Below are 14,032 nucleotides of genomic sequence, written 5' to 3'. Positions count from 1 at the left end.
GGCGAGTCCATGGCGGGGCGGCGGCGGGGCCCGGCCGCGAGCTGGCTGCAGGCGCGAGCGGCCAGGGCATGCCGCGGCGGGCGCGGGTGTGGGGCGGCGTGCGGCGCGGGTGCGGGGCGGCGTGCGGCGCCGGCACGCGCGCGCAGGGGGCGGTGACGGGGCACGGCTGCAGCGGCGGGGCGCAGATCTGAGTTCAGTCGGAGAGTGCGATGTCAGGGCTTGGGTTGGGTTTGGGTTGGGCTGGGCTTGATAGTCTTTCTGGGCTGGACAGAAGCGGCAGGTGAAATGGGGTACTTGGGTGCGTATTGGATTTTCTTCGAGAAAAAATATGCGGAAAGTGGATATGGAGGCCGAGCGCCACAAAGCCCTTTATTTTTTTCATAAAAAGATATTTCCACACCTCAAAAAATCTGAAAAAAAAATAACATAAGCATATATTTGTAGTATATACATGTACAAAATTTCATGAACATATAAGCACACATGCTATATGAAAAAAAAGACAAATAGATAGATTAAAATAGGCTTTTCCTTTGTCGTATTTAGGCAAGATATTTGTCCTTTTTGTGTAGCCTGCATAGCATTTGATGATGTAACTTTATATATAATTGAAAAACATGTATATATATTTCCAGAAAAGGATTGATATTTTTAAAACTTTTAAATACATGTTGAATTTGGAAACGAACTCCCTATAGCTCGTCCTTTATAATGCATCTCTCCTGAAAAAAGCTTGATGCAATGTCTTTAGGATTATTATCCACACCACAACTACAACAATAAATGTCTCACCTTGCCCATCCTCTAGCCATGAATTGTGAGAAGATGTGAGATAGGGTATCAAAGCCAAGTCACAATCAAAGTGGACATCTCATAAAGCATGATCATGACTTTAGGGTAGTCAAGATCAATGTACCCTGCACCTTGGTGCCTAGAGGAATTCGACTACTGGACAACAGAATTCGGACAGACCTTGGAAGAAGTTGACTAGGAGACGCTAACGTCGACATACATTGCATCATGTAGGCTCATGCTCCTGACAGCGTCCAGCACTACTCCGATTGCATCTTGGGGACTCCATGAGCAACCCAGAGAACACCTCGAAGGATAGCACAAGGTTATGGTGTCACCGCAATCATATAGGTTGTTTCACTTAATTGTACTTTAGATAACTCACCACACTATGTATAATCAATTGAGGAAAACAAAAGTACTTCAATCTCCATCGCGTCCATAACCATCACGCTTTGTTGTCCCCCCCCCTCCCCCGGTATCAATGTGCCACTTTTCTCCTTCGTGTCTAGCACCGTCTATCTCTCATGCGGGATGGAGTTGTTCTCACGCTTTGTCTCGAGAACGCCATCACACTAATGCCGTTAAGAAACCATCCTCTGCTATGGACACCAACATTGCAATGGTGGTGTTGTAGGCCTCATCACGCAACCATCATAGGCAGCGCAAGAGAACCCACCGCTGAAGCATCAAGGTCTTGTGTTTCAGCCTCCGAGTTGGTGGGACTGTCGTGTGGCTCACCCACAATACTCAGATGTGATATTATGGCTAAGAGCGTAAAGGGCCCACCCACAACCTCACATGAGTGGCACACATAAATATGTATGGAGCTAGTGGGGCTAAAATTAGGAAGAAAATGAGGTACTTTAGATGGTACATATTTGAATAGTTTCATGTATCGTGTAAACATTTTATATGCGATGAACATTTTTCATTTATGGTAGAAATAATTTTGTAATAATAAGCATGACATATTTTTGTTAAATGGGACATATAAACACTACTTTTTTATAAAATTAAAAGCATAGAGTATAAACACTATATATTTTTAACCTTTTGGATTTTTTTAACACAATACAGACGCAAATGCTCATACATACATACATACACTAGCTTCTATGAACGCACCCACGCACACTCTATGAACATCTTTGAAAAACTGAGCCGGTACAATCTTTTTTGGGTTTAAATTAAAGCATGGAAAATCAGAAAATACTGGCCTAGTAGTGGCCGCAACAAATCCAGCTAGTCAACGCCGTGGTGTTCTCAAAACATCTTCTCCCTCGCGTAAGGAAAAAAAAACAGCTTCTCCCTGCCTCTGCCTAGCTCTTCTCGCTCCCGCTTGTCTCCGCCGCGGACGGCGCTCGGCCGTCCGCACACGACGCCCCGCCCGGCCCCGCCCGGCCCTCCGCTCCCAAGATCCTCATCCGAACTTAAGGTAGACGCTGAGAATTTCACTCTGTTTAAGAGTAGATCCGATTCAGGGGTTGCGATATCATGCCAGCTGCTAGTCTAACTCCACATCTTCAATTAGCACTTGTTTGCTTGTGTTTCCGATGGATGCATGTGAAATTCGTGGAGAAAAGCCTGGTATTTTTTTATGGCTCATAGCTGATTGATTTATTTTGAAGGCAATAATAGCAGTTGAAGAAAATAGTAGTAATTGAATTGTCATTCCTGGTTCTTAATGTTAAGTCCAACTTGAGGGGAAGTACTTATACAAAAAAAAATTGTTCTCAAACGGATTTGAGGAGTTTGTATGTCACCTTTGCTCACCAGTAGTTCTGCAGATTAACTTTACTGTCTGTCCACACCACTGGGTTGGGTTAGTTTCTCTGCAATCTGAGTATCTTCTAAGAAGAATGCAGAAAGGGGAACAGCTGGCGCCTCAGCGATGGCGAGCTAGCACATAAAGCTTATCTGGATTTTGGAGCATACAGCCATATTCCGTTTATTTAATGTAGTGCTTTCCTTTTGAACTGTTGGAATGTTTTGGTTCAAGTTGTACACATTCTAGACTAGACACATGTTTTTTGTAAGGAACTAAAATGTATGCATGCGATACATACAAGAAGGAAGATGGAGCTGAGACCTTTTTTCAGATTTGTATATGAAGGGAAATTAATTATCTGTAGATTTACCTCAGTTAACCTTAAATGTTCCTTTAACAATTAGCAAAATCTTGATGTTATTATGTATATACTTCTCTCTTTTGTAGTTGTTACATTTAAATATTTAATTGCTTGTCCATCCCTTTATTAACAGACAAAATGGGCTCAAGAGTTTTTGCTTTGTTCATCACTGGTGTTGCCCTTTTGGGCAGTAGAATCTTGGCCTTGGACCATACTGGTATGTGGCCGTTTAACCTCGATCCTGCATCCTGTTGTAAGCAAGCAATACAAGATTTATTTTATAACAGCTGTTTTGTTTTTCTGAGTAGAATTTCCTTTTTATTATGGTAATACGAGATTATATACTGAAGGTACCACAAAAAATCGTGACTAGAACTCCTGGATCGATATTCAAAATAATGCACATGTTGATGCTATGTTAGGCCCTGTTTGGGATGCAAGGATTATGTTATCCTCCATGGATATTTGAGGTCCAGCCAGAATTAGGAACTAAATGATCACTATATTCATTTGGTTGCGAACTGGTCTGGACCCAAGTCTAGTGGAAGTACCTGTATCCCGCCAGGCTTGAAAATTAATTCGGAAACCATCCACTTCTCAGGAAGGAGAATGGAAGGTATAAGGTTTTATATTTGTTTATTTGTCCTGTGCACACATGTGGTCTTATTTGGCCATAGGCCCTCTGAATGTGAGGAGCATCCCACTTATTCAAACATCAATATAAAGTTGAATGAGGAGGGATCTCTATTCCCAAATCCCTTATCTCTCTTATCTCTATGTAAAGAAACTAATCCATGCCTATATTTTCCCTGGCCCCTCTAATTTCTGTATATCCACTTGTGGACTCACCAACAGACAATTGTCACTGATTACTACTTCAAATACTTTTATATGTTCCAATCTTGTTAATTATGTCAGGATAAAGTCAGGCTCATAGCATGTTGATGATTACTGATAATCTTCTACACACCGGAGACCTACTTAACCGATTTTTTTGTGTCACTGGTTCTTTTTTTTTGAAACTTGTGTCACTGGTTCTTGGGGTTAGGGTGTAGTTGTTATGACCGGCATATTAGGAGCTTAGCCCAGTTAGTTGTGGCCCAGTCTATCTTATCGTTATTAGGGGCTTAGCCCAATTATCTTAGTAGGAGGATTATATAAACTCGTGTAAGGATCCGTTTTGGAATTAAGCAAGAAGCAATCATATTTGCTCGGCTTCCTTAGGGAGCCGGGAGACCTAACCCTAGCCGCCTCCTCCCCTGTGCCATCTCCCTCTCAGCCGCCGCCTCCTCGCGCACGACGGCGCCCAGCCGCCGGCGGCCGCGAGTTCGTCCACGACCAGCTCCCTCGTTCCCCTACAACCTCCGGCCTAGACCCGATAGAACCCTAGTTTCTACCAGTAGTATAATATATGAGTAATATGCATGACCTTGTTACATACTATTGTTTTCAGAATTTTGTTGTTTGCTTGTTGTCTATGTTTTCAAATATTTTTCTGAATTTTGTTTTCAAATATTTGGATATTCATCCTTGTTTTAATCAGTTTTTATGTCTTATTTATTTGATCGTGTTGTAGTTGTTGAAAAGAGATTAAATGAGAACACGGTATCACTTACAACAAAGGGAAGTCCACAACTATGCCAACTTTGTGAGCAGTTTGCCGCAGAAACCCTCTTCTATTTGAAGGAGAATGAGACACGGATCGAAATTATAGATACTCTTCACCAAGCTTGTTTGAAATTTCATTCACTTAAGTTAGAGGTATTTTTTTTACTTAAAAGTAAAATCAAATGCTCTCTTTCTTAAATAGTCATACCTATTTCTAAATCGAGCATTTCGTATTTCAATGTGCTCTTGATTTTTTACATGGCAGTGTACAAAGTTGGTTGATTATTATGCAGCACTGTTCTTCGCACAAATTGATTCTCTAAGCCCTGAAGAATTTTGCGTATCAGCAAGTCTTTGTGAGGAAGTTACATACATTCGCCTCCCAGGACATGAACATGCTTGCACCCTTTGCCATGAGGTTGTTGATGAGATTCGTACTGGTCTTGAAGACCCTGAGATGGAGGTATTCTTTATAGGATTTCTTCCTTTTGAATTATTATGTTCGTTCCTATGTCCTTTGCGGCTGATTTAAATCATTATGTTCTGAAACTCCCGAGTTACATTTGGTGTATGAGTATACGTCGAAATCTAGTTCTCAAGAGCTTATTAGCCCTTTCTTTATCTTTCTTATGTTAGGAGAGGATATAGCAATGAATAACTTAGCTCAACCCTTGTCACTCTTCTCTTCATTTCTCTGCTATTATTCACCATGTTGATACTGTAGTTTATCTCACTAGGATGGAGCTCTCTGCTCTATAGTACGAAAACTACTAGTCAGTCCATATTGGGATTGTTTGTACAAGCATAAACCAGGGAAAGATTTATCGTTTATCTATAGTTGCCTATCTTGTCGAACACCCCCAAGTACTAGGTTGTTTGTCCAGGTTATCTTCAGTTTGGAATTCAGACATCAAGTAGAGCCAACAACCTAGTGACTAATGCAATGCCGAAATGTTATGGAACATGGTAGGGAGTGACCAATTGCATGTTATTTTCACTGATCAATTTATTTCCTACATGGCATATCAGACAATTAACTAGTGTAGTTGTAAGGAGTGGTGGGTTGGGTTGAGTAGGTGATTATGGTTTCAAATGCTGACTTGCAACCGGTGATAGCAAGGGTGTTCCATATCTGATTGCTAATCTAGTCGAGACTCACGAACATGAGTCTTGGTCGAGCTTCTACCTGGTTTAAAAGTCCTATCGGCTGGGAACTGCCAGTGCTGGATTAGGTGTATTTTTTGTTTTTATGCAGCACATAAATATGCCAGTTTTCTTTCATATTTGCACTGGTACCCAGATGCCTCTCTATCTACTTAACAGCTTTTGTGTGGTAAAGTGAGTGACTAGCCAAAAGAGGAAACCTAAACCTGCCATTGATCTGGTCTTGACAGCTCAAGATAATCGAGATACTTCTGAAAGGATGCAACAACACAGAGAGTTTCGTACAGAAGGTAAGCATCTAAATATATCTTCTATTGAATTGTAGTGTATCGATTTTTAGTAGTATCATTCTTAATCGTACCATATTGTAATTCAGTGCAAGAAGATGATAATCCAAAACACACCGGTCATACTAGAAGATATCAAGAAGTTTCTCAAGAAGAGAGATTTCTGCGATTCTATCCGTGTCTGTGGAGGCAAGATTGTTCGCCCTCGAGGAGGAGGCCTAAGAGGCCTGTCTACTGCATGAGCTCTTTTTCTCTACTGAACACGCATGGCGATTGTGTGTCATTTAATGAAGAACACTCGTGAGGTCTGGGCGGCTCTCCGACCTCTCACAGTGATGTTTACATGAGAGATTGGTGGTGTACGTGTAAGAAAGAAAATATTTTCCTGCATATTTCCGAGCGGTGTATATATTACAGTACAGCATTGGCTGTGTACCTGTAGAGAAGTGAAATGAAATTTCCACTGGAAAGCATGCACGCCCTGTGATAGTTGTTCCTGCATGATCGTTCATGGAACGTAAGCAAAATGTAAGCTTAAAGTGTACAGCATATCTGTATGTAAACAAGTTATTAATTATGTGCAGTGGACTTTTATTTATGATGCAGATCTGGCCCTTTCTTTTGATGACTCTGATAGGGGCACTTCCTGTTGTGTTTTTCTTTTAGATTCTTTCTGCTGTGTTCTATAATTGATAAGATGTTGATAGATTTAGGAAGTTAAATAGTAGTGGTTTAATGGCTATCAGCCTGGAGTTGCATGCTTCAGCCATGGTAGGTGAAACAGAGCATACAAAAACACTGGTTTATGTAGACCATATAAGTCTGCTTGAAAAACAGATGAAGGACAATGTTCTTGTGCATGGACGAAAGGAATTTGCCTAAAAAGTGTTCAGCTCCAGCAAAAAGTTCAGGGCTCATTCGGTTTTGGAGGAAATCGAAACGTAGGAATTAGGAGTAGTATAGGAATTTAATAGGATGACACTTGCCAAGTTGCCATCTTAAGGAATTGACTTGCCTCGTTCCTACGCGCAAAATGAGCTTTGAATGGATGTGTAGTTTCCCTAAAAACACAAGAAATGAGTAGCATTCCTACGAAATTCATGTACGCGTTTCATGCATATATAGAAAATTTTCCTCCGAAATCCTTGTTCCTATGTTTTCCCTATGAAAATCCTCCAAACCAAATGAGCCCTCAATATGTTGGTAAATCTGAAGACGTTGAATTCATTCCTGCCGTCAGTGAACAAATTCTCAAGATGTATAATAAGATTGGTACATCATCGAGAGCATGACTCGATTCGATGTGGCCGCTACTGCATCGTTCTTGGATGAGACATGTCTGCTCACCCAGTTCATCGGAACAAAATAGATCTTTATTAGTAGTACTATTACAGCAAAATAGAACTTGAAAAGAGAAGTCTGACGAACACAAAGATACATCTCCCGTCAGACATCCATACGGACCGAAAAGAGGCCAAGACACTGAGCAGCAGAGTTTACAACAAGATGTTTGTCCGGAAATCATGAAACTGGAACGTAAAATGTGTATCAAGAGAAGGAAAGGAAAGCAAATTAAGCGCGAGCGCATGCATCTAGTCTAGTGATCCCTGGTGATCTTCTTGGTGGTGGTGTCCTTGGTGGTGTTGGTATTGTTGTCTCCGCCCATCCCCAGCGTGTTGGCCACGGCGTCCTTGGCGCCCACCACGGCGTTCACCACCGTCTCGCCGGCCTGTTGGAGCACGCTGCCGGTCTTGTCCTTGCCGGCGACGGCGGACTCCTTGGCGTACTGCGCCGCGTCGTAGGTCCTGTCCTGCGTGTACTGCGCCGTCTCGGCCGCCTTCTGCTTGGCCATCTCCGTCTTCTCGCCGAGGAAGCTGCCGGTCTGGTCCTTGCCCTCGACGGTGCGGTCCTTGGCCGCCTGCGTCGTCCCGGCCGCCTGCGTCGTCCCGGCCGCCTTGTCCTTGGCCGCCTGGGCGGTCTCGTTGGTCTTGTCCTTGGCGGCCTGCGCCGTCCCGGCAGCCCTGTCCTTGGCCGCCTGCGCCGTCTGGGACGCCCTGTCCGTGGCCTCGCCGGCCTTGTGCTTGGTGGCCTCCGTGGCGCCTTGCCCCTGCCCGGACGCGTGCCCCGCCAGGCCCGCCGCACGGTCCTTGGCCTCGTACGCCTTGTCCTTGGCCGCGCCCATCACCTGTCCAGCCTTCTCCTGCAAACACCACGATCACTCAGAGACGCCGCACGCGCGCGGCCACTCGATGGAGACCGTCGATAGAAGTATGTACCTGGGTGTGGCCCTTGGCCTCGCCGGCGCGGAAGCTCGCCTGGTCCTGGTTGGATGCCATCTCCCACGTAGGAAGGAGTAGTGCTAAACTGGCTCAAACAAACTGACAAGAGTGGATCAGCAGTCAGAGAACAAGATAATCTGTAGTAGTATCACTTTGGGTGTTGCTCAACTTGGTTTCGATCGGCTGTGTGTCTGACTGGCCTAGAGCAGAGCGGGGCCGTTTATATAGGCTGCAGCTACGGGACACGTCGCTCGCCGGAGCACGTCGATGCCCGCCACGTAGAAAGGACACGCGGTGTGACGCGTCCGTACCTTCGCGAAGCTCGATCGCTCACCCATATCACGAGCTGCATGCTGATTCAACCCAACACATGCGGATGCCGGTGCCGAAGGCCAAGTAGGAGTCTTCTGTCTGATCAACGTGTCCCAGCCTCATTGCATCTCTATTCTCCAGTTCGATAGAAAATTATGCGCACATGCCATGCTTACATTACCACAATTGGAAGCTATCCCATTAATTTTATTATGATGACGTAGAAGAGAGGGGGGCACCGGAGACATACTGACTCATTTTTCTGTAAGTTAGACATGGAGGAGCGAGCGCCGGGTGGCGGGTTACCGTACGATGGCAAAGGTGCTGGTGCACGTCGGAGAAGGCATAGGCGCGGCGGATGTGGCTGCGGAGACCACCATGAAGGCCGCAATTGAAGTCAGGAAATGAGATTTCGTGGGCAAAATGGATAAAGCAGATCTCGAAGGCGCAACTATTTCACAAACTAAATCGTAGGCGAAACAAATTCATCCAGCTAATCCTTTTGTGTAGCGCCCGCAGGACAGGTCAGCGCTGCACGACACTGAGTATCGTCTGGCTGATAGGCGCGCTACACATCTGGCCAGCGTGGCACCCCGGGCCCCACTCTTGGTTGTGTAGCGCCTAGGTGAAAGGAGCTGCACTACTTTATATTAAAACCATCATAACTTTTAATCCGTGCATCCGATGAAAACGTGCCTTATATGGATGTTGTGCATTTTTCTGTGTTCTATGTAATGGTGGCATTTTCATCTATGTTAGGATCAATTTGCTTGATGAAAACTCTGTTGCAGAAGTGCATCATAATATAATTGACATAATCTGTTAAAACTTACAAACTTGGTATGATGATAGCCATTGACCTATCACTAGTAGAAAACGGTCCATTTGTCCCGGTTTCAGAAGGCCTTTAGTCTCGGTTCTGGAATCGGGACAAAATGGTCGGGACTAAAGCCCAAACCCTTTAGTCCCAGTTCGCTTACGAACCGGGACAGAAGGGGCTCCACGTGGCCACTGCGGGGCGCCCAGGCAGGAGCACCTTTACACCAACCGGGACCAAAAGACATCCACGCGTCAGCAGCTAACGAGAGCTGAGGTTTTTGTTTTTTAAGGGTGGGTTTAGGGGGTTAAGTTAGGGTGTTAGCTAGCTAATAGAGAGAAGTGTCCTCTCTTATCTCCGTGCTTGGTCGACGCTAGCTACTATTAGTATAGAGAGAACTCGACACGCTAGCTAGTAAGCAAATGAAGGAACCATTAATTACAAGATCGTCATGAACATATACAGAGAGGAGTCACCTCTCTTTCTCCGAGAGATTGGTCGAACAACAAGTTTTCGTATATCTATCCGACGCTACTAGGTACATGTTGGGGATCGTTGCAGAAATTAAAAATTTTCTACGCATCACCAAGATCAATCTATGGAGTTTACTAGCAACAAGAGGGGAGTGCATCTTCATACCTTTGAAGATCGCGATGCGGAAGCGTTGCAAGAACGCGGTTGGAGGAGTCGTACACGTAGCGATTCAGATCGCGGCAGAATCCGATCCAAGCACCGAACAACGGTGCCTCCGTGTTCAACACACGTGCAGCCCGGTGACGTCTCCCGCACCTTGATCCAGCAAGGAGGAGGGAGAGGTTGAGGAAGAAGGCTCCAACAGCAGCACGACGGCGTGGTGGTGGTGGAGTGGCAGTTCTCCGGCAGGGCTTCGCCAAGCTCACGCGGAGGAGGAGAGGTGTTGGGGAGGGGAGGGGCTGCGCCTTGGATGTGGTGTTGCAGCCCTCCCTCCACCCCTCTATTTATAGGGAGAAGGGGGAAGGGGGCCGACCCCTCTAGATGAGATCTAGAGGGGGGCGGCGGCCAAGGGGGAGGGGGCTTGCCCCCCAAGCAAGGGGGGCGCCCCCTTTTAGGGTTCCCCCCAACCATAGGCGCATGGGCCCTAGGGGGGATGGCGCCCAGCCCACTTAGGGGCTGGTTCCCTTCCACCTACAACCCATAAGGCCCTCCGGGGCAGGTGGACCCTCCCGGTGGACCCCCGGAACCCCTCCAGTGGTCCCGGTACAATACCGGTATACCCCCGAATATTTCCGGTGACCGTATGATGACTTCCCATATATAAATCTTCACCTCCGGACCAATCCGGAACTCCTCGTGACGTCCGGGATCTCATCCGGGACTCCGAACAACATTCGGTAATCACATACAAACCTTCCTTATAACCCTAGCGTCATCGAACCTTAAGTGTGTAGACCCTACGGGTTTGGGAATCATGCAGACATGACCAAGACACCTCTCTAGCCAATAACCAACAGCGGGATCTGGATACCCATGTTTGCTCCCACACGTTCCACGATGATCTCATCGGACGAACCATGATGTCAAGGATTCAAGCAATTCCGTATACAATTCCCTTTGTCAACCGGTACGTTACTTGCTCGAGATTCGATCGTCGGTATCCCAATACCTCGTTCAATCTCGTTACCGGCAAGTCACTTTACTCGTTCCGTAATGCATGATCCCGTGACCAACTACTTGGTCACATCAAGCTCATTATGATGATGCATTACCGAGTGGGGCCAGAGATACCTCTCCGTCATACGGAGTGACAAATCCCAGTCTCGATCCGTGCCACCCAACAGACACTTTCGGAGATACCTGTAGTGCACCTTTATAGCCACCCAGTTACGCTGTGACGTTTGGTACACCCAAAGCATTCCTACGGCATCCGGGAGTTGCACGATCTCATGGTCTAAGGAAATGATACTTGACATTAGAAAAGCATTAGCAAACGAACTACACGATCTAGTGCTATGCTTAGGATTGAGTCTTGTCCATCACATCATTCTCCTAATGATGTGATCCCGTTATCAATGACATCCAATGTCCATGGTCAGGAAACCGTAACCATCTATTGATCAATGAGCTAGTCAACTAGAGGCTCACTAGGGACATGTTGTGTTCTATGTATTCACACATGTATTACGATTTCTGGATAACACAATTATAGCATGAACAATAGACAATTATCATGAACAAGGAAATATAATAATAACCATTTTATTATTGCCTCTAGGGCATATTTCCAACAGTCTCCCACTTGCACTAGAGTCAATAATCTAGTTACATTGTGATGAATCGAACACCCATAGAGTTCTGGTGTTGATCATGTTTTGCTCGTGGAAGAGGTTTAGTCAACGGATCTGCGACATTCAGGTCCGTATGCACTTTACAAATATCTGTCTCCATCTTGAAAATTTTCACGAATGGAGTTGAAGCGACGCTTGATATGCCTGGTCTTCTTGTGAAACCTGGGCTCCTTGGCCAGGGCAATAGCTCCAGTGTTGTCACAGAAGAGAGTCATCGGGCCCGGCGCATTGGGAATAACTCCTAGGTCGGTAATGAACTCCTTCATCCAGATTGCTTCATGCGCTGCCTCCGAGGCTGCCATGTACTCCGCTTCACATGTAGATCCCGCCACGACGCTTTGCTTGCAACTGCACCAGCTGACTGCCCCACCATTCAAAATATACACGTATCCGGTTTGTGACTTAGAGTCATCCATATCTGTGTCGAAGCTAGCGTCGACGTAACCCTTTACGACGAGCTCTTCGTCACCTTCATAAACGAGAAAACATATCCTTAGTCCTTTTCAGGTACTTCAGGATATTCTTGACCGCTGTCCAGTGTTCCATGCCGGGATTACTTTGGTACCTTCTTACCAAACTTACGACAAGGTTTACATCAGGTCTGGTACACATCATGGCATACATAATAGACCCTATGACTGAGGCATAGGGGATGACACTCATCTTTTCTCTATCTTCTACCGTGGTCGGGCATTGAGCCGTGCTCAATCTCACACCTTGCAATACAGGCAAGAACCCCTTCTTGGACTGATCCATATTGAACTTCTTCAATATCTTGTCAAGGTACGTGCTTTGTGAAAGACCAATGAGGCGTCTCGATCTATCTCTATAGATCTTGATGCCTAATATATAAGCAGCTTCTCCAAGGTCCTTCATTGAAAAACACTTATTCAAGTAGGCCTTTATGCTTTCCAAGAATTCTATATCATTTCCCATCAATAGTATGTCATCCACATATAATATGAGAAATGCTACAGAGCTCCCACTCACTTTCTTGTAAACACAGGCTTCTCCATAAGTCTGCGTAAACCCAAACGCTTTGATCATCTCATCAAAGCGAATGTTTCAACTCCGAGATGCTTGCACCAGCCGATAGATTGAGCGTTGGAGCTTGCACACCTTGTCAGCATTCTTAGGATCAACAAAACCTTCCGGCTGCATCATATACAATTCTTCCTTAAGGAAACCATTAAGGAATGCCGTTTTGATGCCCATTTGCCATATCTCATAATCATAGAACGCGGCAATTGCTAACATGATTCGGACGGACTTCAGCTTCGCTACGGGTGAGAAAGTCTCATCGTAGTCAACCCCTTGAACTTGTCGATAACCCTTAGCGACAAGCCAAGCCTTATAGATGGTCACATTACCATCCGCGTCTGTCTTCTTCTTAAATATCCATTTATTTTCTATTCGCCAATCATCGGGCAAGTCAGTCAAAGTCCATACTTCGTTTTCATACATGGATCCTATCTCGGATTTCATGGCTTCAAGCCATTTGTCGGAATCCGGGCCCGCCATCGCTTCTTCATAGTTCGAAGGTTCACCATTGTCTAACAACATGATTTCCTGGACAGGGTTGCCGTACCACTCTGGTGCAGAACATGTCCTTGTGGACCTACGAAGTTCAGTAGTAACTTGATCCGAAGTTCCTTGATCATCATCATTAACTTCCTCTCTAGTCGGTGCAGGCACCACAGAAAGATTTTCTTGAGCTGCGCTACTTTCCGGTTCAAGAGGCAGTACTTCATCAAGTTCCACTTTCCTCCCACTTACTTCTTTCGAGAGAAACTCTTTCTCTAGAAAGGATCCATTCTTGGCAACAAAGATCTTGCCTTCGGATCCGAGGTAGAAGGTATACCCAATAGTTTCCTTAGGGTATCCTATGAAGACGCATTTTTCCGACTTGGGTTCGAGCTTTTCAGGTTGAAGTTTCTTGACATAAGCATCGCATCCCCAAACTTTCAGAAACGACAGCTTAGGTTTCTTCCCAAACCATAATTCATACGGTGTCGTCTCAACGGATTTCGACGGAGCCCTATTTAAAGTGAATGCGGCAGTCTCTAAAGCATATCCCCAAAATGATAGCGGTAGGTCGGTAAGAGACATCATAGATCGCACCATGTCCAACAGAGTGCGATTACGACGTTCGGACACACCATTACGCTGAGGTGTTCCAGGCGGCGTGAGTTGTGAAACAATTCCACATTTCCTTAAGTGCGTGCCAAATTCATGACTCAAATATTCTCCCCACGATCTGATCGTAAGAACTTTATTTTCCTGTCACGTTGATTCTCAACCTCACTCTGAAATTCCT

The 14,032-nt window shown here is 45.4% G+C and overlaps 2 protein-coding genes across 2 annotated transcripts; one reads left to right on the top strand and one right to left on the bottom strand.

Moving 5' to 3' along the window:
• The first annotated feature begins 2,009 nt into the window (after positions 1-2,009).
• Positions 2,010-6,588, top strand: LOC109786765 (uncharacterized). Its single transcript, XM_020345325.4, has 6 exons — positions 2,010-2,230; positions 3,058-3,141; positions 4,501-4,685; positions 4,798-4,995; positions 5,927-5,986; positions 6,073-6,588. The coding sequence occupies exons 2-6, from the start codon at positions 3,063-3,065 to the stop codon at positions 6,223-6,225; spliced, it is 675 nt and encodes a 224-aa protein (XP_020200914.1). The 5' UTR covers positions 2,010-2,230; positions 3,058-3,062; the 3' UTR covers positions 6,226-6,588.
• A 746-nt stretch (positions 6,589-7,334) lies between these two features.
• LOC109786752 (uncharacterized) lies at positions 7,335-8,459 on the bottom strand. Its single transcript, XM_020345313.4, has 2 exons — positions 8,260-8,459; positions 7,335-8,183 (listed from the first exon to the last, which is right to left on the bottom strand). The coding sequence occupies exons 1-2, from the start codon at positions 8,317-8,319 to the stop codon at positions 7,581-7,583; spliced, it is 663 nt and encodes a 220-aa protein (XP_020200902.1). The 5' UTR covers positions 8,320-8,459; the 3' UTR covers positions 7,335-7,580.
• Between the last annotated feature and the right edge of the window lie 5,573 nt (positions 8,460-14,032).

The sequence above is a fragment of the Aegilops tauschii genome, chromosome 1, assembly GCF_002575655.3.
Source record: "Aegilops tauschii subsp. strangulata cultivar AL8/78 chromosome 1, Aet v6.0, whole genome shotgun sequence".
In the NCBI taxonomy this organism is placed as follows: domain Eukaryota; kingdom Viridiplantae; phylum Streptophyta; class Magnoliopsida; order Poales; family Poaceae; genus Aegilops; species Aegilops tauschii.
This window is presented reverse-complemented; position numbering and strand designations above follow the sequence as displayed.

Excerpts from the sequence above, each read along its gene's own strand:
- LOC109786752 (XM_020345313.4), bottom strand. The coding sequence starts at position 8,319 with ATGGCATCCAACCAGGACCAGGCGAGCTTCCGCGCCGGCGAGGCCAAG. Across the intron at positions 8,184-8,259 it reads AGGCCAAGGGCCACACCCAG|GAGAAGGCTGGACAGGTGAT; the intron begins GTACATACTTCT and ends TGGTGTTTGCAG.
- LOC109786765 (XM_020345325.4), top strand. The coding sequence starts at position 3,063 with ATGGGCTCAAGAGTTTTTGCTTTGTTCATCACTGGTGTTGCCCTTTTG. Across the intron at positions 3,142-4,500 it reads CTTGGCCTTGGACCATACTG|TTGTTGAAAAGAGATTAAAT; the intron begins GTATGTGGCCGT and ends ATCGTGTTGTAG. Across the intron at positions 4,996-5,926 it reads TTGAAGACCCTGAGATGGAG|CTCAAGATAATCGAGATACT; the intron begins GTATTCTTTATA and ends TGGTCTTGACAG.